Source organism: Talpa europaea (assembly GCF_964194135.1).
Source record: "Talpa europaea genome assembly, chromosome: X".
In the NCBI taxonomy this organism is placed as follows: Eukaryota; Metazoa; Chordata; class Mammalia; order Eulipotyphla; family Talpidae; genus Talpa; species Talpa europaea.
The window spans coordinates 5,503,083-5,527,371 of record NC_140081.1 but is presented as its reverse complement, the minus strand read 5'-3'; the positions used below and the strand labels follow the sequence as shown (position 1 = coordinate 5,527,371).

General features: G+C 54.0%; 1 protein-coding gene across 4 annotated transcripts in view; it reads left to right on the top strand.

Annotated features, from left to right (window-relative positions):
* Positions 1-465: 465 nt before the first annotated feature.
* GPM6B (glycoprotein M6B) overlaps positions 466-24,289 on the top strand; it is a gene marked incomplete at both ends in the record, with an annotated part of 34,023 nt that continues 10,199 nt past the window's right edge. For 2 of the 4 annotated variants that reach the window (XM_084258286.1, XM_084258287.1), the window contains 2 exons: positions 466-526; positions 7,916-8,035. In XM_084258286.1, coding sequence (XP_084114412.1) covers positions 466-526; positions 7,916-8,035 — 181 coding nt within the window. The remainder of the gene's footprint in view (positions 527-7,915; positions 8,036-24,289) is intronic. The other 2 variants (XM_084258288.1, XM_084258289.1) reach the window with 1 other exon arrangement.

Here is a 24,289-nt window from a genome sequence, read left to right as displayed (position 1 = left end):
CAATCTGTTCTTCCTGGGAGAATTAATTAGCATTCTCCGGGCGCAGGGCTGGGAGAGAGAAGCTGCGGGAGAAGGGGAGCAAGCAGCCAGCGGAGAGCGTGTGGAGGAGAGTGAGGAGGAGCAGGAGGAGGGCGATCGGCGGGGGAGCGGGCTGGTCCCCCCTCCCCAGGAGGGAGCCGCATTGAGGCACCCGCGGGCACAGAAAGGCTGTTTTATAACTGGGATCCTCGGTGACGTATGGCTGCCTGTTCCCTGGCAGCTGCCTTTACGGACCAGTAGGCAGAGGGAGGTTGACGCCGCCGAGCCTCTCGCGGCTTGGAGAGGACTGAGCGCCACTGTGGTGCGGAACAGGACCGCTCAATCACGGGGTGTGAATAGGAGCCGGAGGGGAGCCTGAAAGACAAGGAAGAGGAGGGGAGAAGTGTGTGCCGGGGGGAGCGGGGCAGAGCATTTTTGGTGGATGGTATGAAGCCAGCCATGGAAACTGCGGCCGAGGAGAACACTGAGCAAAGCCAAGAGAGAAAAGGTACCCTGCGCGCTGGCAACCGTCCGCTCCAAGCTTTTCACCGGGGGTGCTTGAGCAGGGCTGCCCGATCCCGCGTCTCTGGCTCAATAGCTCGGAAGCAGCCCCCGTGGCCCGTGGCGGGGCCCGCCGTCGGGCTGGGTTTCTCCTACGGGCTGATGCGAATCAGCCTTTGCGCACCCCGCTCCTGTGCCAGAGCTTCCAAATCCCGAAGGCGGGGCGGTGAGCGGCGTGCCCGCAGGTCTGTGCCCGCAGGTCGGCACCGAGGGCTGCCGCCTTGGGGAAACGGGCTTTAGGAAAATGAACGCAGTGGCCGTGACTAGGTCCCAGGTCCCGCATGCTGCGCCCCACGGCCCGGGATGCGTTGTCTGCCGCTGCTGCCGAGGAGCCGCGGGCACGCATATTAAATGTGCTTTTGCTGGAGCAATTTGGACATTCTCTAATTTGCTGATTGAAAAGGATGGCTGTTTCGGTGTGGCAGACACGTAATAGCCATTTCCCGTTGGAGCTTGACAGAGCGGACGTTCCCTCTGTGGTCTGGTGTGAGTTGCGGGTGGGGGTGGCTGGGCTCCATTATTCAGGACTTGGGAGATTTAGGAGAGAAAAATTGATCAAGGTCCTGATCCTCAAAGGGAGTCTCAGAACAAACCAGATCTGGTACGATTGTGACATACGGAATGTTTTTTTCGGAGAAATCCGTGTTTTTGTGGTAAGAAAAAATGGCAGAAACTAGAAACTAAATGCATCTGTCCTTGCCTAGGTAATGACTGATTTCAAGTTTGATGCCCCAGGAATCGGCTCAGCCACTGTTAGGTTAACAGCATCTCACCGCATTGACATTTATCTCCTTCACTCAAAGTTATAGACTGTCAGGAAGACACCAGAACATGTCTAGTGACTCTGACATCAAAAACCCTCCTGCTCAGGTTATTTCTCTGGCAACTGGCAACCCTGACAGTCACAAAGGAATAGTCATTCCCAGGGTGGAGGGGCAACTCCGCTTTACTGGTGACGATGTAGGTTGGACCATCTGAAATTGCTGATTGTCAACCATTTTCCACCTACAGGGTGTCATGTATTTCAACTTACCATGCTTGGGGCCAGGCTGCTCGTGTGTACATGGAATTTCTTTCTTATGCAATACTTAAGTAGTATTGTATCCTAAACCGAGTAATTTCATTTTGAAATTCAGTTTTTAAAGTTTGCTAAAATCGAGGCAACATAAAATTTGCCATCTGAACCGTTTTAAGGGCGTAATTCAGTGGCATCAAGTACATCCAAGTTCACTTTATTAGTTCATTTCCAGCATCAAGCCTGCCCCACCCCCTGCCCCAAGTAAACCAGCAAAAAAATAAATCACTAAATGTTGCCTTTTCTTGTAGGAAATCTATTTAATTTGCAGGATTGACCAAGTAACAGTGAGAAAAGCTCTTGGGGCTATTTATGAGACTGAGGAACAGAGGTAAAAGTTTAAGGACTCATTTCCATGAGGATTACAGATGAAGTTTGGGGGATAAAACCATGTAATAGTATTGCTATGAGGAAACCTATTGCAATTTATAGTCATTTTCCCCCCAAATCGATGACTTTGTTCAGTCCACGCTTTATGAACATGGTGTTTGCCACTGGCAGAAAAAACCGTTTTGGACACCGCAAAAACATCTTCCATTTTTCTCTCCAAAAGCAAGCAGGGGTGTAACGTTCGTGTAAGATGCTCGTTACACCATCGCCTGGCTCGACTGCTGCTAGTCTGTCTGCTGTGGCACTGCTCGCACTTTATGTCAAGGAGATGCTCCCTGCTGCAAATCCAGCCCCTGCCTCCACTGGCTGCCTGGATACGAGCACTTGTTAGCTGTGGTTTTAGCCACAGAATTAGAAGGGAAAAAGATCTTTCCTGGAGGCGCTTGGAAAATGAGCAGCGATGATGAACATGAGCTGTGTGGCGGGGAAGTCACAGTACGAGCAAGTGACCAGATGCTGTCACGGGGAGAGCAGGGCTGGGCTGGGATTTTTACTGCAGTCGCGGGGGCTGTGATAGACGTGCTCCCCCCAGCGCTGTTCTGGAGGCTGCTTACCTGCTTACCTTCGTTTAGGTGGACAGGTTCGCATGTCAGCTGCACCAAGTCAGAGTACACACGTCTCACCTTTGTAGGCCCCCAGTTTGCTCACCCGTTTATCACTCAGGGCAACGCAAGCCACGTCACAGATGTCCGCTGCCTGTCTCTCCAGTGAGCCTTGGATTTCATTTTAAATTGATAAAATGTCTGCTTCCTTGGAACGAGTGTTGAAAAATTGCACAGAATTAGAGGCTGCGTTATGTAATTCTGGACCTGGAGGATCAGTTTTTCTTCTTTTTTTGTCCCCCCCCCCTTTTAAGCCTTTCAGCAAAGGATTTAATTTACTAAATTTAATCCTATACGTGTTGTCACTTCCCACAGAGTTTTTTTATGGATGGCTATTTTTTCTCCTCTGTTCCTTCTTCCTGTTGGTTTTCAGTCCTGAGCGCTGGGGCAATACCTCTCTTAATTTGGGGTGTTATTGCCCAGTGGCTTGCAAATGTACGCCTTTGGCTAATGATGAGTGTTTATTCAGAATGGAAGTTAAGTGTACCTTTGTCAGTTGACTTGACTCTTCCGGTCAGCGTCCCTCCCTGGGAGTTTCGCCAGGACAAAGAGAGGCGTTTCTTTAAATTAAATCCAAAGGACTTTTTTCTATTTTAAACAAAAGTAACCCGAGTCCTTAACAAAAAGAAAGCCATGTGTGTCTCTGAAACAGCCCCAGAGCTTTGATGGAACCCTCTGGATGGCCACACTCACAAGAAGCATTTAGTCGATAGGAGGAAATTTTTCATGAGAGCCAGCAGGTTTTCCCAGACAGATGTAAGAAATGCCAACTGGCCAAATTATTACAAATGACAGTTTTTAAATTGGAAGCATTAAATTAAATCAAAGTGTGAGGATTGAGTAAACAGATACACTGGAATGGAGTAAGTGGAGGAAATGAATAAGACAGAATCAAGGAAATAGATCACAGGACTCGGTAATAAGGACATGTGAGCTGGGCGCCTATTTATTCCAGCGGAGTATCACTCGATGGCAATTCATTTGCGAAAACCAGTGCATGTGGAATAGCTTGGGAGTGCGTAATCACGGGGGGGGGGGGGGGGGACAATCGAATCAATTGCTCTATTGTGCAAAAAAGAATCTCTACGAATCTGTGATGAAAGTTATTTTTATTACATGTGGGAAATTGGAATCTACTGAAACAATTATTGTCCGACTAGTTAAGCTCCTATGAATCATTACGGAAATAAATTGCAGAATTCCAGGCATCAAATTGAGTTCTAACCACACAGGGAAAAGATGTGGCAAATTGGAAATGATGTATAATTTAAACTAAATTACAGGACATAAAGTACAAAATGAGTTCAAATTGTTGACTTGTTTAAAAAAAATGTGCACATCCACTAAAATCATTTTTGCCCAATAGATAATTCATTATGCATTTAAAAAAAATTTATCAGTATGTGCACACTCTGGACCTTCCCTTTTTTTGTTGAGGAAGGAAAACATTCTTCTAGGATGCACGGCCCCTTGTGCTAAAAGCCCAGAGGGTTTAACCTGTGACTCTGTTCCCGGTGGTCTGTGAATTGCTTGATTCTGAGATTTTTATTAATGTTCTCTCACTTAATTATGTGACTATGGCCCAGAAAAAGTTTTAGATGCAGTTTTTCTCTATAAGAATCTGCCAAGGAGGACATTGGAAGAGAGGGTGTCTGGGGAATAGGCGGTAGAGAAAAGCGTGACCGGCCAGGTGGTGCTGGACATATGTGGTAGGTATAATGCAGCTTTCTCTCCTTGGTGGTTTTCTTTTTTTTAAAGAAAATGTTAATGTGGAGATCTCAAGTCATCTGGTGTCCCTCCCTTCTAGAAACGCTGTCTCCACTAGCATATTTTTCAAGACTTGGCTATTTCTTTAAAGAAAACGTGCTGAGCCACTTGTGGGAATGTAGATCTGCCCTCCTTGAAATGGAGCGGAGATCTTAGTTTAGATTCTAATTTTAAAAAGGCGGGTTTCGCTGCTAGTTGGAATTACAGGTCAGTTTAGAGGAAATAATCATAATAAAATGATTTTTTAGCCTTGACTTGGCTGTGGACCTAGGTGGCAGGCTGTGTCCCCACGACATAAAGTTCCCCTCACCAGAGCTGGTGGTGAGTTGTTCCAAAGACACTCTTGCTTTTCTCCCCTTGTGACCAAAGGTACGTCCATGTGAGGTGACGGGCTGGGAGTAGGGGTGGCTATGCATGGGATGGAGGGAGAGGGGGTGCACATAGGCATCTAAGAGACAGAGGCCACTACCCCAGCTTTACAGAGGTGCCTGGTGTGCATGCATTTGTTCATTTATTCATCTAACCATGTTCTCCCTGATGTCATCATCCTTCCTCTGTCTTCTCAGTTCACGTTTCAGCAGTGGAGGCGGGGCTGACTCATCTTAGGGACCACAGTGTGAGTCCAATCTTGGTTTTAACCTTACTGTGGCTGATTGGTGGTGACAAATTAAATAGCAGCTAATGCCAGAGAGGAGAGTTTTGATCCTTAATCTGCCCAGTGATACTTCTCTTCAGAGTACATGTAATAAGAGAGAATCAATCAGTTGTTTTATCAGTTGATTTGATTAATTGCATTAACTTTTATGAGTATGCAATACCAAGGCTCAGCACTCTTCAGCTCTAAAGGACCACAGGGTAAATATTTTAGGCTTTGTGGGCCACACAGCCTCTGTGGTAACCGTTCAGCTCTGGCATTGTAGCCCCAAAGCAGCCATAGATAATAGAGAACCAGTGGGTGAGGGTGCATGCCAATAAAACTTTATTTATAAAAGCAAGTGGACCTTTTTGCTATTGTGGCAAACAGTGTCACAGCTTTCCTTTACTATTTAAATAACAGCTCAAAATGATGATAAATGTGGTTTCCAAAGACCTTGTCCAGTGGATAGGGCCTTTCTAGGAAGCTTAAAGTCTGTCACTTAGTCGCTTCCTGTGATAAATTTCCTAGATGCTTCAAAGCCTGCCCATCTGTACTTATTTCAATCACATCAAATAAATATTGAGGGGGGGGTGGCAGGCAGGTGTAAGGCATCTGTTTCCCATCGTTCGTTTCATACCCACCTCTGGCGATGACCACCCACAGTTGTGTCTCTCTCCATCAGCCACCTCTGCTCATCTCGGCACCAGCCATAAACAGTACCTCAGATGTCAGTCTCTTGTGCTTCTTCAAGAAGCGAGATCGCTCTTTGGCCATCTCTAGCTCCTACTCTCTAAGCCTGAAAGGGTGAACATGTGCAGAATTCCCTCTTAGGGCACAAACCAGGAGCTTCCTGGCGGTGTATGTTTGCCCATTTCTTGTCAGGCCCAGAATCAAGCGTGTTTTAATACACCTTTCAAGCCAAGGCTTCTCTGAGCTGTCCAATCACTGCCTCCTAAGTGCCAGGGCCCTGTCCTTGGGCTCGAAATGTATGCTCTGCTTTGTGCAATTTTATAAATAGCTTTGTATTTAATGTCTTTATTTAAATTTGGCTCAAAAACATAAAGTAGACGTGATTTTCTTTCTTTTCCTATCTAAAGATTTAGTGTTGTAAAAAGGCCCCCCCGCCCCAGGAAGTATTGGGAAGCATCCGCCCACTTCCATCCCCACCCCCACAGCTGCCAGAGGAGTCAGGCTTTGCGCAGAGTTAAGCGTCCCTGGCATGGCTGCCATGTTTTGGTTTTGGAAGACCCATGAGCATTGGCTAGTCCGGGCTTCTGCCTAGTGTCTGTGCCTGACTGGCCACATGTCCAGAGACTCCCCTACCCTTGTGGGTTGAGGGCAGAGAATGAGTGTGCGCTATGCAGAGACTCCCTGAATCACAGGCCTGGCTTGGGTGAGGTCAGTGTGTAGAGACCCCAAAGGCTCCTGGCCAGCGACTGGCTTTCCCATGGCCCTTGGTTTCTTCATCTGTAAAGGCTGGAGAATGATAGTAGCTGCCTCACAGAGGGGTGGTGACACACGAGGGAGCCTCTCCCCATGACTGCTGGGGCCCCACAGCACCCGCAGCTTCAAGCCTTCACCATCATCCTTGAGAACAGATACAGTAGCAGCAAAAATGGTTTCATTGTGCAGTTCTGATCCTAGTATCTTTTTTTCCCTTTTCATTAAAACAAGTTTTACTTTACCTTGAAGCCAAAAAAAAAAAAAGTATTTTTCTAAACACCCCCTAGAAAAGTTAGGTCTCCAGGGCCTCCAAGGGGTTGAGATGCAGCCTATGAAGCTGTCCACAGCCACTGCAGCACGAGTTCGATCCCTGGCCAGGGAGCTACCCACATGGCACGGCAGACCTCTCCTGACTCGCCTGCTGCTCCCCTCAGCAGTGTATTTCAGTCAGTCTGCCTGTTCTGCTCCCCACTGTGTCTCTGGTGAATCCTCTCAGCCTCAGATCTCTGGTTTGTACCCCAGGTCTCATATGCATAAATAAATAAATCTTAAAAAAAAAAAAAGAAAAGAAAAGTTAGGTCTCCACTTCCCGATCAGAAATAGCGTGAGACTTTTCCGAGCACATGGAGAGTGGCCATGTTGATGTTGTGGTCTCTCTGGTTGTCAAGATTGCAATTCAGCTACCAGTTAGCGGCAGCCTACACCCTATCAGGCAAACGAGTGGATAGTTTCCTCTCCAGTCCCCGAAGTGGGAAATGCTGTCATTACCAGGTAGGGTAGATTGTCGCTCGTGTCTGACAAAGTAATGGTCCCGCCCGCGACCAGCAGCCCTTTCTGTGTAAAACCCCGGGAGATGACTGGAACAGGGTTGAATCGAGAGCATTCTGGACTCTGAGGTACTGACTTAAGAGAAGGGGGCGGAGAGTGCCACAGGTGCCCGTGGGCAGGCCAGAGTTTCATTCACGACTCAGCGGACTGTGGGGTTGGTCGCCAGGTTTTCGAGGCGTCCGGGCGCGCGAGCCTGTGCCTTGGCGTGCGCAGTCATGGCGACAGCGCTGGCGCTCGGTGGTCTGAAGGCCAAGAGAACAGAAAGAGACCTTGTGAGGAGCCAGATTTTTGTTTTTCACGATAAATAGCATGTGCCCCAAATGAGCGTTCTCAGGTGGGGGAAGGCGGAGGAAAGAAGGGCACAGAGACACCTTGGGGGACTGTTGTCCACTTGAATTCAAAGGCCGAGGCGGAGACGCGACTTTGTCGATTCATCGCGCGCTGCGTTGATAAGATGGCACCGAGAGGTTGCATTTCACAGCCTGTGTTTTAAATCCCCCATTTCCTTTATGTGGTAAAAGAATAAATAAAATGCTGATAAAGAATCTTTGCTGGAGATAGAGACACTGACTCTTTGCCACCTGAAATTGGCAGCGAACAGCAGAGCTGAAATGGAAATTGGCAGGTACCACTGGATGTACCCAGGCTCAAAGAACCACCAGTACCATCCCGTGCCAACACTGGGGGACAGGGCTAGCCCCTTGAGCAGTCCAGGTAAATACAGCCTCGGGGTGACTTCTAATAGCAAGTCAACTGTTATCTTTAATATTTGTAATGCCTCTTGCCGTTTGGTGATATTTTATGTTTTGCTTCATGCACTAATTTGTTCACAAGGGAGTGGGTGGAATTGGCCCCTGAAAACTTCCTTAATCATCTTTCTTTTTCTCTCCTCTCCATTCCACCCCATCTTTCGCCTCTTTCCTCCCTCCTTCCCCTCCCCTCTTCTCCAAGGAAGCAGTGTTCAATGACATATGCCTTTGGGTTAACCGCGAAACTTTCAAAGTCTGAACCAGGGGTGGGGTGGGGAGGGAGTCACACCTGTCAACCATGGGCCCAAGAACCGGGCTCCAAGAGTCCCCCCGGCGCCCCCAGTGTCCACCCTGTCCCGTTGCTTTGTACCTCTCTGAACATGAGCCATTGCCTTTGCCAAGGAAAAAAATTAAAGCCCCTGAATGGAGGCTGGGCTAGCTGGTACTCAGTCCCATCAGGTAGGTCGGGGGGGGGGGTGGGGGGCGGCGCTTTCCTGTTCCCTGCCCCAGGAACACAGGGTTCTCCGAACTGCTAGGTCTGGTGCAACGCGAGGGAGCACGCTGAGCGCTATGCACACCCACCTCCACTTTCTCAGCATCCACATGCGTCCTAGTCCTCAGTTCAGTTAGGGGTTTCCAGTGACTTTGTGGCTCTCAAGGGATGGTGGCGGGTCCCGTCCGCATGACAGTGGGCTTTCAGGGCTGGGGTGGTTGCGCCTGAACCGTGTCATTGCTCCCTGAGAGTTGCTTGCTTTTTCTAGAATAAATCAGAAGTGACAGTATGAAACCTGTAACTAACTCCAGAAGCAGCAGTCCCCGGGTACAATGTGAGACACCCATTGAATTATAAAGTCCTAAAATCTGTAATTGACTTCATAAAACTATTTCTTTTAAAACCAAGATTGTGATGTCGCGGTGATGAACATGCAATCTGACTCCGCGTTTACTTCTCCTCTGGGGGTTTGTATTCATGCCTTTATTTGACGTTTGGCTATCAGACGCAGGTCTGCCTGCTTGTGCTGTCTTGGTCAGAAAAGGTGAGCAAGAAGTGACATAAGACATTTGTCCTCATAGATGAGAAGGTTCTGGAATCTTCTGCAGATTGTCATTAGTCGTGCTATTTCTGTGCCAGGGAATACCACCGATGAAAAGGAGTGAGCCTTGAAACCGTGATGCTGAGGGGCAGGACAGGCACAGCAGGCCGCACATTGCATGAGTCCATTTCTGTGGAATGTCCACAGTTGGCAACTGTGAAGAAACAAAAAGGGGATTCAAGGTTCCCGAAAATGGTGGGGGAAGAAGTGGGGGGAGTAACTGCTAATAGGTATAAGGGATCTTTTTTTGGAGGGATGGAGATGGTTAAAATTAGATGGTGCTGATGGTTACACACCTCTGCAACTTCACCCCAAACCATTGACTGTACCCTGAAAACAGGTGAATTTCATGATGCATAGATTATAGCTCAAGAAGCCGTTTTTAAAAGTCTCCACCCCCGCCACCTCCTCCTATTAGATGTGCCCAATTCAGTGGTAAAGAGGGAGAAGCGAAGGGAGAGAGACAGGCACTAGAACATTCTCCACCTCTTGAGCAGTTGTAACAGCACTGGATTAAGACTTACGTGCTTTAGACCTGACAACCGAACACCAGAGTCTGGGCCTTCTAAGCAGCAGTGTTTCACAACTTTAGAAGAGTTTGGGTTTGAAAGGTGACATGGTGCTTTTATCATGTGCTCCTCTATGCCCCCCCAAGGTCTGGTGTACCCACATATGCAATGCATGGATCTTTCTGGAGAGCTGGGACAGGTCATGAGGTCTTGCAGCCACCTCTGTCAGATCAAGTGGGGTGCGGTACCAAGTATGTTCCCATCAAGACAGGGTTGGCTGCCATGCAAGCTAGATCAAAACACACCTTAGTCTTCACAGTTTGGGGGTGCCGGGGTGGCCTGCTGAGGAATTGTAGAGCGCGTGCTGTGCCGGGTTGCTTGTGGTGTGGTGAGAACTCCATGATGGAGCCGCCCCTTGGCTGAGGGAGAGGAGCGAAGCCAGGAATCATGGAATAATCTTCCAGGTCTCGCCAATGATGCTGCCCACGCGTGCTTCCGCCGCGGTGTGTGTATTGACGGGCATCCCCGGGCCATATGCCTCATGGCACAGACACTGGGACCATTAGCGTCTGTGGCCCCCCGAGATCTTGCTAGGAAAGTGCCCTGGTGGGGTACTGAACTCCCGCGTGACCGCCTTCCCGTTGCTGGGAGATTTTGTTAGCTCCTAGATCGATGCGGTTGCCATTCTCCACTCAGCTCCCCAACCAGATGGTGTGAGGGGAGAAAATAGAGAATTCCATATGGCTCTTGTGTCTTTTTTTTATTTCCTTGCATAATTTTCCATTTCTTTGGGGGTCGGGCGTGGTGGGGGCCGGGGTTCCAGCTAGGCCCATCGGGAAATCTTTGCCAAGGGAGAATGTGGCTCCCACCCCGGCAGTGATAGCAGCGACCCCCGCTTCCTCCCTCCCCATTGGGGAGGTCAGGGTGGGCCTGGTCTCCGCTTTGGGGTTCCATGCATTCCTTTCTGGGCGTCGCTTCCCAGTTGAACCCCATTCAGCTCCCAGCCAGTTCATTGTCCACCTTCTGTTTCTGCTCTTGTCTCCTCTTTTCATTTGTCACCTTATCCGGCTGGCCGGCTAACAGGGACAACTTCTCAAAGTACGGCGGCCACTTGGGCAAGCCTGTGAGATGCTACTGGAGGGGGAGCAAAATCTGCACCCCAAAATCTCTCCTGCGTAAGGATTATTGCCTAGGAGGGCTCCCAGAGTTGCCCTTTTGTCAGATGCATTTGCATGTGTCAGGGAATCCCCGAGAGCAGTCTCCCTCCTGTTCTGGAAGGTTTAATCTCCCAGTCTCTGGGCTTCTCCCTGGAGAGGCTGCAGTTGCCAGCTGCGACGCAGTCACACCCTTGTTTACTGGGCCTTTCTCCTACACCCCTGAAGTTCTGAAACCATTTTGGTGAGTTACTCACTTTTACTGGGTCTCTCCGAGGTGTGCTGGGGCTGCACGTTATCTTTCAACTTCTTTTTGTTTTTTCCTCTGGTCCACCTGTCTGATGTTGACTTGATTGTTTGCCAGCCTAGAGGAGCCAGGCAGGGAGGCGGCTCCCACACCGCCAGGGGGGCTGGGGCCCAGGCGGCGCAGGGAGTGTTTGTGAATGCCAGGTCTGCGTTTGATGGGAAATTGCACTCGCTGGAAGTTGGGGATATCTCAGGCGTCAGTAGGTGGGGTTACTCAGGCTCAGAAGCTGAGAGAATCGAGACCCTCTCTTCCAAGTGTGGTCCCTGGACCAGAGTCTGTCACCCGGAAGCTGATCACAAATGCCCCGTCCCAGACCTGCCGTCTCGGAGTCTGCATTTTAACCAGATTTCCAGATGGTTCTTAAGCACAGTGAATCTTGAGCAGTGCTAATTCAGAGGAAGGTTCAAGGGGAAGGAGGCAAAAGCCAGGAAGGTGCTGATCAAGGGATTTACTTTCAAGAAGTCTTTAGATCTTTGGAGAAGACGGAATTGTTTCCCGCTGGCCAGAGTCGCTCTTCCCCCGGCCAGCGAGAGGCAGTGCTAGGAGGTGCCAGGCGCCTCTGAACCTCCCACCTACTCTGGGAAGCAGCTGCCCCTGCTCCTTTGTTTAAAGTCTTGGCGAAGGGGGAGAGGGACAGAGACTTGGGGAAAGTTTTGTTTCCTTGGGGTGGAGCGGGCCGGGGAGGAAGATCGGGGAGAGCTCGGGAGAAATCCTCAGATGCCCCCCCATCCGCTTCTCTGCTCAAGCGGCGCGCGGATGTCCCCTGAAGAGACCGCGCTCCACTCAGCCCGCTGCTAGGCCTGGAGCTCTGTGCTCAGGCTGCGGCTGGGGACTTGAATGAGCACCCGCCGCCTCACTCCCCCTCCCCCCTCCCTCCAGCTGCCAACCCCCATGGCGCTGATGCTGGATGAAGGTGCCATGGATAATGCCAGAAGGACTCTGGAGAACATGGACGAATGTTGGTGTTTAGTGGAGAGTTTAGCAGGCAGCCCGGAGCATGGGAATTTCTGTCCTGCAGAGGGGATTCCTGGGGGAGGGGACGGCATGTGGTGTCGCGCGAGTTCACTGCTGTGACTTGCCTGGCTCCGTGCGGCTGCTCGGGTGTCTCCATGGGCCTGGCCTGCGGCTTCTCACTCACGGTTTTGTCAAGTGATGGCTGGAAATTGCTCTTGGGTTTTGGTCATTGTTCTCTACCCCTACCTGAGGTGGTAAGGCCGCTGCATTCGAGACTCATCCTGGAAACACGGGAGCTGTATTTCAAAGGAGACCAAGCTTTAACCGTGGTCAGGCCCCCTTGCGCGCCGTCTGCTCCCGGGCGCCCGCTGTACCGGTGCGTGATGGTGCCGTGGGGGTGCCGGGGGCGGGGGGGCCTGCCTCTCCCGACGCTGGCTGGAGAAACGCTTTCTTCGCCCACGCGACACAGGCCGAGGGAACTCTGACGGTTTCCAGCGAAGGCAGGTTTTCGGGTTACCTGGAGGTGAGCAGCGGCCCCGACGCAAGCGTATCGCAGCTCAGGCAGCCGAGGGTTTTAGACTTCCCCCGTCCAACAGTTACTTTGCTTTCCAATCATCTGCAGTTTTAACAGAAAAGCATGCGGTGGAGAGCAGTTAGCTCTTTACAGCACTTACCCACGCCATGGACGCGTGTTTCTCCCGATTGCCTCTGAGCATTCAGGCTCTGCTTGCTCAGCCCTTGCTTACGTAATGGGGGCCGGCCCTGGGACGCACCCAGCCCCCTGCCTTTTGGTTTTGTGTCCGTTTCTCTGCTCAGAGGAAGCAGACAATGCAGAAATGAAAAGCGTATCTACCAGTATGGAGGGTTGGTCTGGAACTTTCTCCCGGGCACAGCACCTGGTTTTAGGGACACCCACTCGGATTGCTCAAAGATGCGATTCTTAGTCTTTCAGAAGTGGAGTCGCCACGTCTCAGCCTCTGTCCTAATACCCTCCGTGCAGTTTTCACTTGCAGTTCATTCAAGTTAATTTTGCTTTGAGGCCTTTTGCCACCCTGAGAGCTAACTGGAGCTGCTCTGAAGCAGGTGGAAGCGGCCAGAGTCAGCTGCTGGAACTGGAATCTTCCACCCTCCCCTGGCTGTGTTCGCTAACCAGTAAGCCACACGCCCGCCCACGTGTTCCCATGTCTATTAAAAGCTTAGATAAGAGGCTTTTGTACTGAGCAGAACACTCTGGGTGTCAGACAATCATTTAGGTGGCTGAGGCGGTCTCTGAAGATCATCATGCTTTCATTTTAGCTGGAAGTTTCCAGAAACAGTGCGTTCACCCCAGAAACTCTAGAGGTAAAATATCAGGCTGGGAGGAGAGGGAATGGGGTCAAACACGTTTCCCTGTGGGCGTAAAAACACCCTGTTTGCGCTCCTGTGCTGGCTCCCAGTGGTGCGGAGATTATGGAGATTGCTGTGAGGACTTGGACCAGGCCACTTGGCCACCCACTGCGTTGTTGTAAATAAAGTTTTATTGGAAGTAGCCACACCCATCCTCTTACAGCTCCTTTGTGGCTGCTTTTGGGCTACAGCAGAATGAAGTCATTGCAACCATATGCCCTGCAAAGTCAAAAATATTTACCATCTGGCCCTATACAGAAAAAAATCAGCACCCTTTGGCTTAGAATAGTTGCGTTCTTGACACACGCCCCAGGTTCAGTCTGCTTCCGGCGGGCAGCACCTTGAGCGGGTGCTAGTTGCTCCGTGTCCTAAAATCTCCACCAGAGACCCCTGGCCCTCCTCTCTCCAGGTACCACAATCCTTGCTCCTGGAGGTCCCCCTGTTCCCAGGCCTTAGACTAAAGCTCCACACTGTTCAAGGACCTGCTGGCTGGCTTGTTCCAGAAGCTCAGCGCCTCTGTCTCTTCTAGGCCCTTCTCTGAATGTTCCCCCCACCCACACCCTGCAGGGGGGTGTCCTGGAGCCGCATTCAGCTGGGGCTGCATTCCGTGCACTTGACTGAGTTTCCTGAGATACGTGGACCCAAGATCAATTAATATTGTAGTGAACGTGACATTGGGGATCATTCCTTTAAGTGCCCTTTCAAAATAGGGGTCACCGATGCCCTCAATCAGAATTACCAGGGATGCCGGTTAAATATTCAGATTCCCAGGCCCCGCTCACCTTTCTGGGCTGAGTTGCAGGACTTGGCAGGTTTGCTAAGCTCCCACGTGCTGCAGATGCGCTAGAGGGGCCGCCGCTCTGTGCAGAGGAGCAGAGCCTCCGGGTGACGGAGAGGTAAGCGGAGCCCATTATGACGGCCCCGGGAACGCGGGGCCGTTCACACCCCTTCCGCAGAACCGCATGCACTGACTGTCAATGCCCGCAGCCTGATGGCCACCCCCTCAGCAGGCAGTGCTGCTGGATTTGAAGAAAAGGCCTTTCACTCTTTGTACTGGCACTGCACCTTGCGCTTTGAAAAACGCGGAGAGGGGCCTCCCCTGGTGGCGCAGCGCTTGAGCGCTGAGCTGCGAGGCTCTGTAGCGCCGGTTCATTCCCGGCCGCTGGCAAGGTGTGTCCCCCCCCCCCCCCCCCCCCCCCCCCCCGCTCCCCAAAGGCGATATTGTAGAGCTGCAGGCCCGCGCCAGCCAGGAGCGGCTATCAGGTGTCGTTGCATAACAAGTTCCTCTAAGGTGTAGTGCCCAGAGCGAGCTCCTGCTCTAGCTCAGTCTCTGGAGGGCAGGGGTCGGGCTTGGCCCAGCGGCCTCCAGGTCTGTAGCGAGGCTGACACGGGAAGAATTCACTGCCCAGTGGGCCGCTCCTGGCTGGCTGTTGGCAGGACTCGGGTCTCCGCAGATGGCTGTGCCGAGGCTTCTGCTCCTCGCTGGCTTTGACCTGAGACCTCCGCTCCGCCGCGGGGCGCGGCGGGGCCTCCTCCGGGCGTGAGCGAGCAGAGACGGGCGCGGCCAGCGAGGGAGGAGAGAGACGTGCTGGCAAGACAGACGCCGAAGACTTGGGCTACTTCGAGCAGGAGACGCCCCATCCCTTTTGTCACACTCCGATCACCGACACGAGTCCCGAGAGCCAGCCGGCACCGCGGCGGGGAGGGGGGCCGCGCCGGGATGGGAGTATCCGGAGTGCGGGGCACGGGCGTGGCTTAGCCAGCGGCCTTCCACGACCTGTGGAAGTGGCTCGAGACGGCGATGCCCCCGTGTCCTTCGGCGCCGGCTTCTCTCCCGGCAGGGGCCTGAGCACCCTCGGGAGGCCGCAGACGCCGGTGCCGAGCGGGCCTAGCCCGGCTCCAGGACGCCGCGGGCCTTCGCAATCGTGTGGCAGGACTCGCTCTGCTTCTCGAACTCGGGGCAGAGCGGCTTGACGAGACTTTGTGCCCTTTTAATGGCCAGTGTGCGGCTGGGAACTTGGCGGCTGTTCGTTCAGTCAGGTCAGAGCGGGTGGGCGAGTGGAGGTCTCCCGGGCCCCTGCGTGGCTCTCGGAAGAAAGGAAACCATTGGAGGACCCCACTGTTCCTCATTTATAGAATTGTTAACACAAATAAATCAGAACGTAGGACGTTGTCCTGTGGGGGGGGCACAAATTAGAGGGACGTAGCTGCGGGTAACTGTGGGCTGGGTGGGTTTTCTCCAGTCGGACGTGGTCAGCCTGGAGTCCTTCACCATAGGAGTCCCGCCCTGCCCCTCTCACGAGCTCGCGGGGGGCCAGGCGCCAGCACTGTGGAAAGCCCCTAGGGGTGCCCCATCAGGGGTCTCTGCCTTTTGGGGGTACTTGGCAATGTCCAGAGACATTTTGGTGATCACAGCTGAGAAGCGCTCCTGGCGCCGGGGTAGAGGCTGGGGTACCCCCAGCGCACGGCCGTGCACAGCCGTTGAGCCGGCCCCGCAAGCAAGATGGCGCCATGTCTGTCAACCCCGGCCTTCGCGTGGGCCCCTGCGACCCTCCCTCCCGCCCCCTTCTCCAGGCGATGTGGATTTGCTTTCTGGCTCTCTGCATTGGCCGACGTTTTCTGGAATGGTTTTCATAAAGATTTGCTCGCATCACTTCTCGCCCCGCCATTCCTATGAAATGTTGTGTGACGTTGACTGCTCCATAGCTCCGAGCTTTGTCAGATTCTCAACCTCCTGCTTCCATTGCATCCGCCCTGCACCCTTTGAATAAAACTCAAAAAAGACCCCATTCTGCTACCACCTACAGTGGAAGAGTTGCGTTTGCACCCCCTCCAGTCCAGCCTACACACCGGTGCCAGATTAGTCTCTTGACAGCGCGTCTGATCGTGTCACTCGCCTGCTCACAAACCTTCCCTCTCTTCCCACTGGCTGCAAAATGAAGCGCAGCGGCAGCACACCGACTCGGAGGCCTCCCACAGGAGGGGGCCCCACCTGCCTTCCAGCTTCTCCCCCAACACTGCCCTGGCCTCCTTGCTGAACACGGCCATCCCTGAACGCCCCCCCCATCTTTCTAGCCCTCTCAGCCACGGGAATCCTGCCCCCCAGGCCTGTGGACACTTCTGCCACCCTGACGCCCTTTCCTGAGCGCCCCTAGTAGACCTAGGAGCTCTGTCCCTACCTCACTCCCCCGCGTTCCGGCGTCACTTCTGTTCTACTTCGACGGACTAGTGCATGTTTGCATGTCTCGCCAACCCCTCACCCCGCAGTGTCTGGGCTGGGAGGGAAACCAGGCCCCAGCACAGTGCCGGGCACGGCAGACACTCCTGTGTCAGAGACGTTGGTTCGCACAGCTGCTGCCACCCATCGCCCAAGGAGCTGGTCCAGCTGACGGGCACGTCGCGCGTTCTTCTCGAGCGTCTCGGGTACCCCACGGGTCACCATGCTCTTCCAGTCTGTGCCGTCGGAACACAGAGCTACTGTCCCCAACTCGCTGTTCCCCTGATTCCTGCTCCCCCACGAGGCTAAGGCCACACACACGGTCTTTGGGGACCAAACCGGCTCCACAAAGGGCAAAGGAAGACAGGAGCAAGTGTCTGCTTCTGGAATTTGTTTATTCTCAGCCGTGCGGAGGTGTCCGCCCGTGCATATCGCTGCTGTGCGCTGCTGCGCGGGCCACACTGCAAACGGTAGCGGCTAATCTGCTGTGAGAGTCCTGCAGTGGGCCGTGAAGTGGAAATGTCTCACTGAATAGGTTTTAGGACAGGCTTTTAAAAGGGTCTGCTAAAAAGCGATTCCCTTTCTATCGTTAGAAAGAGCTCCGCCTTCTTAGCATCACGTGGTTGAATTTTTACGTGAAAGGCGTAAAATGTCGAGAAAGAACCGAGAAGCAACCTCGCTCTCGTTTAAATGGCTTCTCGACTTCTCGATTGCTCTTTCACAAGAAGCTCACCAGTCTGCTGGCTTCTCGAAAACTTCTTAATATACATCAGTAGGTCACAGCTTTGGGGGTATTAGGTCCCTTTACCCTCTAAAAGTAACTGAAGCCCCCCCCCCCATCTTCTTTTGCTCCTGTGGGTTATACCAATATTTTCTCTGTTGGAAATGATAACTGAGAACTTTATTATTAAAATAATATACTGGTTTCTTCTTCTTTTTTTACCATGAGTTCATGGCGGTGAACAATGCACTGCTGCTTAGTTCACTTTGTTGTCCCTGCCTGATTTGGGCTAAGGTGGCAGCAGTTTTACAGAGCACATCTCAACACAGTGAAAAAAGTCCACGCCATCTTAGAGCTGCTTTAAAGAGCCTGGCCTTGCAAACCTCCAAGAAGGTGTCAGGGTCTCCCAGGGCTGCATAGACACCCCCTTTGAAAACCAGTTTGCTGCCCTCATGGCTCAGAGTGGGGCTGGTGGACGGGCAGATAGAACCACCTGGGAGTGGGCAGGGCATGCAGCCCAGGCCACTCCCAGACCTGTCTACATAGAATCTCTATTTGGGTGAGATCCCCAGGGCATTTACCTGCACAGTAAAGTTGGGGAACCACTGCTCTGCATCAGGATCTGCAAAGTCTTCTGTGAAGGGCCAGGTGGTAAATATCTGTGGCAAATACTCAACTGCCTTTGCAGCTTGAAAATTTCCATAAGCGTCATCTAAATGAATGAGCGTGCCTGCCTTCCAACCCGGCTTTGTGTGTGGAGGCAGAAGTTTGAGTTCCATATACCTTTCACATATCATAAAATACTGAGTTTTAAAAAGTCACCCGGAAATGTGGGGGGAAAAAATCCTTAGTTCCAGGGCAGTAGGGAGAGCTGAACTTGGCCCAGGGGTCAGTTTGCTGACCCCTGCTCCATGGCACTTGTTCTCAAACTTGAGCGCTCCTCACAGTCAGCAGGGCCTCTCGCTCCTGGATCCCTCCAGTCCAGGCTTGCGGAGCGCACGCGGAACGCATCAGGGCTTTCCAGTGCTGTCCACGTGATTTTGGGCAGCAAATTTAGAGAACTTCTGCTGTAGAACATTTTTGTAAATGTTATATTGTACGTTGACTGTATTTTCAGCACTTTGGTTTTTTAATTTTAGAAATTGGCAGCGTCAGACCAGGACAGCTTCTCACCTTTGGCACAGTGGACATTGGGCCCATCCTTCTTTGCGGGTGAGCGCATGCGCGCACGGTGGCACCGTCTTGGGCAGCCGTGGGATGCCCAGCAGCATCCTGGTCACAACCCACTCAATGCCACACCTCAGCCCCAGTTGTAACCAGCAAAATTGTCTCCAGACACTTCTGAGTGACCCGGCCGGGGGCTGTCAGCCCGTTGACCCGCGCGCTAGGGCTGCTGCAGTCACGAGGCCCCTTCTCCGGGGTTCACGTCTGCTGCTCGGGTTCTCTCCGCCTCCGTGTCCCCGCTGCGGGGTCTTTTAAAGTCGCAAAGCTCCGTTACTTCTTTTCTTTTTAATTTTGTGGCTCATTAGGCATCAGGATAGGAGCAGGGAAGGCCGAGTTGGGGGAGGGGGTGGTGGTGGTGGTGGTGGTGGTGTGTGTGTGTGTGTGTGTGTGTGTTGGGGGGGGTTTCATTCCTTAGAGAAGAATCTGGGCCCTTGTTCCAGCCGGTCCTCCTCCCAAGGCCCATCCAGCCTGCGGCCAGAATCCAGACAACTTGGGGCAAATCCCTGGGCCTTTCTGAACTCCAGCCCTGGCAACGGCCGTCCACACACCCAGGACAAAACGCGTTTTATTCTGTTGTTCTGCACAAAAGGTTCTAGAGACGCTGGAGACAAAATGACCATTGAGTCGGGGCCTGGACGGGTGTGTTTTCTCCCTACTATGCGGTTTCTGTGTCCGCTGCCTTCGGCTGAAGCCCACTGCGGTGTTTGTGTGACTCCAAAGCCCAGAGAGCGGCGAAATGAAGGCTGCGGCTTTATTTGACCCCACAGAGGCCTGGGGGGTGCTGAGGGGTGCTGAGGGGCGCTGACAGTCGCCGGTCGGTGTGCTAGAAAGCCTTGCGCCGAGTCTGGTTCTGCCGTGAGTCGGCGGCGTCCCCGCGGCCCTTGCGTGTCCAGCTCGGGCTCACTGACGCCGCCTTCGCCGGTTTGGAGCTCGGCCCACCTGGGCCTGTGCCCTTCGCGGTGGTCCCGGGAACGCCTCGTGCCCCTCGCCACGTTCTTCACGCTGTGGCCCGGCCGCGGTTGGGCCCCAGCCCCTCTGAAGGCCGCCCGTCCGCCTTCCTGTGACTTCTCGTCCCCGGGCAGCCCAGACTGGAGCCACTGGGGCCCGCGGCTGGCGCGGCTGGCACAGGGGCCACTCCGCTGTCCCCGGCGGCCGACCCTGCTCTCGCACACCCTGCCTGTGGGCTGGCACCAGCGCTCCTTTTGAACCCGTCTCGGGGAACCCGTTCTTGCTTGCCCCGAATAACCTCTAGAGCTGTGCAACTTCCCAGACAGCTGGACAGCTTGGAACATTTTGTTTTTCTTTGCCGCAGCCCCTGGAACTTGCCGTTTGACTGGCAAGTGGCCGGCGTGCTCGGCCACCTCTTGGGGAGAAAACTCCGACCGAGTTGAACGCCCTGCAGGCCCTCGGGACACCACACCTGGAGGCGGCCAGAGCGCGCGCTAGAGCTGGGCCTCTGGAACTTTCGTGCACACACAGGTCACTGCTGGTGGGGGCGTCGGCGCTTAACGTGCGGTTTCTGATTCAGCGGGCGCGGGGTGGGGCCGAGGCGCCCTGTGTCTCCCAGGCTGCTGGCGAAGCTGCTGCTCGCCCTGGGGCCGCGCTTTGCAAAGCCCAGGTGGTCGGCACCTTCCTCGGAAAAACGCCCACGCATCTCTTCTTGCCTCTGAAAGTTCTCCCTGCAGCCCGGTAGCCCCTCCCCGCGCACTGCCTGCCCGCGTCCTCCCTTCGCAGGCGGCCGGTCGCCTCAAGCTCAGCAGGTCTGCGGCTCAAGGTCTGCGTCTTTAAAGCTTAGCCCCCTGGTCAGCCCTTGCTCGGGGAAGAGCCCCCGCTCAGGGGACGGCAGCTCCCATTCGGTTATGAACGGCGCAGTCCACCCATAACCCCGCCATCAAGGCCGCGCCCAGTGTTCGCGCTTGACATCTGACCCGCGTCGGGACCATGGAGCTCTCCGCCCCTTGCCCTGGCCCCTGCTCCCGCCGTCTTTTGCCTGAACCACTGCAGTGGGTGCCCAGGCATCCCGCGTTCGTGATCTTCACAACCCGTCTGTTCCCCGGGGCTACGGATGCCCCGTGGTTTCAGGGATTCCCAAGATACAGCCCAGAATCCTTCAGGTGGCCTGGAAGGCCCTGAGAGGTCTAGTTCTCATAGCCCCCCCCCCCCCCCCCCCCCGCCCCGGACTTGCTCTGTTCTGGCTTCTTCCATGCTGGGGAAGTGCCCTGCTCTCGTCCACCACGGCGCTTTTGTGCATGCTCTTCCTGCTCCCGAAGCACCCCCAGCCCCTCCTTCTCGCCATTGATGAACTAACTCACATCCTAGAACCGCTCGGCTAACGGCTGTTTACCCCGCAGACTGGAGGCCTCCCCTGTCTTAGCTCGCCGCCGCCAGGCCTAGCCCAAGGCTTGGGACGTCAGGCACGTGGTCAGCGTCGAGTGTCCCCTGATGGAAGCGGAGCGAGTGGACAGCGGCTCCGTCCTCTGCGGGCTCCCCCAGACCTGCACTCTGCTTCCCCGACATGCTTCATTTTAACGGGGCCTCTAGGAGCCCCCAATACCCGAGGTGGCGGGAGCAGCCAGGTTTCGGGGCAGTTTCTCTGAGGAGGCCTGCGCTGTGCCTTCCCGTGAGCCTGTGCTAACTGCTTCTGTGAAACGAGTTGCGGCTCCTCTAACACTGATTGTTTGGTTCCGCTGAGCACGTCTTGTAGCAACCGACCCGTTCATTCGCCCTGGATGGTTCTTTATACCGGGTCTGAAGACGGTGTTTCCTAGGTCTTGTCCAGTGTGGGGGCTGTTTTAGGCAGGAGAATAAATTAGGGCCCTGTTCTTCCATCTTGGCGGAAGCGGGGCCTTGTTCTATGGAGGCAGCTTTTTACTGCGGAGGACTTGGCTCGCGGTGGAGGGAAGCAGGCAGAAGGGGAGCAGGCAGAACTCGCACAGTTCCTAGGCTAGTGGTTCTCCACGGTGAGCGCGCTCGGGACTCAACCACAGTAGGAAAACCATCCCCTCCCGAGCTTCTGATTCAGGTCTTCTGGGGTGGGACCCAAGAGTCGCGGTGTTAATGTGATCCTGGGCGATCCTGACGCCGCTGGTCTGGGCCGCACTCTGAACCTGACTGCTCCCAGGCAGGGCTGCACGCTTGCTGTCGTCAGTGGCTGTTGCAGGCATTGGAAGCCAAGCCCTCGCCGTGCTCCAGTCTGCCATGTTAGGGTAAAAGTAGCCCCAGCCAATTTGTAAATAAGTAAGCGTAGCTCTGTTCCAATAAAACTTGACTTACAAAGCCCTGGGCTGTGGTTGACTGAAGCCCTGGTCTAGGGGAGTGAGAGGGACGCTGCGGGGGCGACGCCCTCTCGGGAGCCGGGCCCTTACAGCTGGACAGTGCCAGTAGTCAGGACGGCCTGTGAGGCAAGGCCACGGCTGCCTCCTTGGCTGTATTTCTATCAAACACTGAAACGAAGCGGAGGCTACTTGGACATGCGTAGCCAAAAGGCCTCCTCCCACATCAATATACCTGCGACTGGCTCCATAATTTGTAGGCCCGGTACAAAATGAAAAACTTCAGACACCCTTGTTCAAAATGTAGGAAGAATTTCAAGATGGTGAAAGCAGAGCGCGCAGCCAGACCTGGGCCCACGAGACTCGCCTGGGTCTCCGCCACCAGCCTTGCCACGTTGACACCTACGTGTATTTCAAGTCAGAAATGCCCGTGTGGGGTGATGCTGACAGTATGGACGTCCATTTGAGAAGATAGTTAAGTCTTTCTTACTAACTTGGTGCAGTAGTTTTGGGTCCTCTGGGATAAGTGTGTGGCAGATCACCTCACTGCCCAGTGCTTCACGATGCCTTGCACACTGTGGCTAGAGCTTCTAGACTGACATAGAAAGTACAGTGGGGGACAGTCCATTTAGAGATGATTGATGTCCACAACGTACGTGACTCCAGCCCAGCGGATGCCTCGTCAGCCCAGCGAGAATCAGCTCTGCGTCCACGTTGCATTCCACAAGCTCCAGCGCACGCTGGCCTGCAGGGTCCCTGGGAGTTTTATCTGCGAGTGTGGAAAACTGTAATAGCCCCACTTGCTACGGCCACACACAGATGGAAGAGCGCTGGCGTCTGCTGGGAGAGTATGATCCATTCCAGTGATCCCCTGGACCCTTGAGTCCCCGCTTTTCCCCTGTTATAAAACTTGCCCCACAGCACGGGGTACCTGGAGTTCTTGAAAGAGAGAGAGTGGAGGACATTTTAGCCTTGATCTTGTGGTGAATTTGGACTGACCGGCAGCATCTTGAGCCCGTTTGTCTTGTTGAGCCAGGGAGCGGGTGTGATGTTTCCTTTGAGAGAAGCAGAACGCGCTCTCCCTGCGGCTGACAGACAGTTTTGAACTGGTAATGGAGGATGTAGGAGGCCGTTATATTGTGGAAGGGCACGTGCCCTGCACTGGAACACCGACTCCTGGCCCCCGACGGTGAGCGGGGATGCGGGTGTATTGAAATACACACACAACAAAATGCTTAGAAATTAATGAGCACTTGGTCACTTCTATATCAGTCGCCATGTCAGCTGTTTACGTCATCTGCACACTTCGTCTTGTGTGGAAAGCCCTTCCTGAGCTCTCCACCGCGCCACAGTCCCTCCTCGCCCCTCTCCCCACCCACTAGCCACTGACCCTCCTCATGCTCCGCTTGAGTAATTGTGTTGCCTGTTGGCCTGCAGCATTAGCCAGGTCTCACATCTGTATCCCCAGTGCAAGCAGTGCTGAGCCCCCCTTGGGTCTTCAGAAAGGACTGAATGCGTGAAAGTCAAAGCAGAGCTCAGAACCCTGTGCAGTTACAGAAAAGTGAATAGGTGGCAAGTGGAATGTAGCTGCCAAGGCAGTGTTCTGCCATGATAGAATGTTCTCTGTCTGCTCTGTCCAACATGGTAGCCACACACACGTGGCTGTGGAGTATGTGACGTGCGGCCAGTGGGGCTGAGGAACTGATGTTTTTATCTGATGTAACCAAGTAATTGGAACAGCCGCATGTGCTGGTGGCTGCCACGCTGGCCAGCAGAGTCCCAAAGCCACGTCTGTGTGTAGGGCCCACACGCCAGCCTTCATCTTGTTCCTAACGTCATCACGGGCTGAGAACGCCGGAGAGCGGGGCAGGGATGGACACAGCACACGCACATCTGGTTTTTTCTTGGCATAATCGAGGCAGAGGACTTGGGTTTCTCTTGGTTTGGGAGCCTGGAGAGCTGCAGCGGCATGGCCGCCGCCTCACCTCAGCCCCAGTCCGCCAACGGCCAGTGAGCGGGAGCTCCGTCGTCCTTGCTCCGCGCCCCAGGCGGCCGCAGCTCTGTGAGGCGCTGACGTGCTGGGAAACGGACGCTGCTGTAGCCTGAGCCTGCGTCAGGTGGCGCCCGGTCATGCGCCGAGTGAGAAGCAAGGCCGCTCGCTCCGGAAGCCCTGGGCTCGCGTCTTCCCCCGCAGACTGACAGGTCTGGCGATGACGGTTGCTCGCGTGGGGGCTGAGGCGAAGGTGCTCCCCAAAGTGAACCGTCTCCCGCGCTTTCCGCGGGCCACTCCCGGCCCCCCGCGAAGACCATCCGAGGAAGGAAATGGAGCTGCCTGGGAGTGATGAGCGGCTCTCGATGCCCTTCAACCTCCCAAGGCCTTC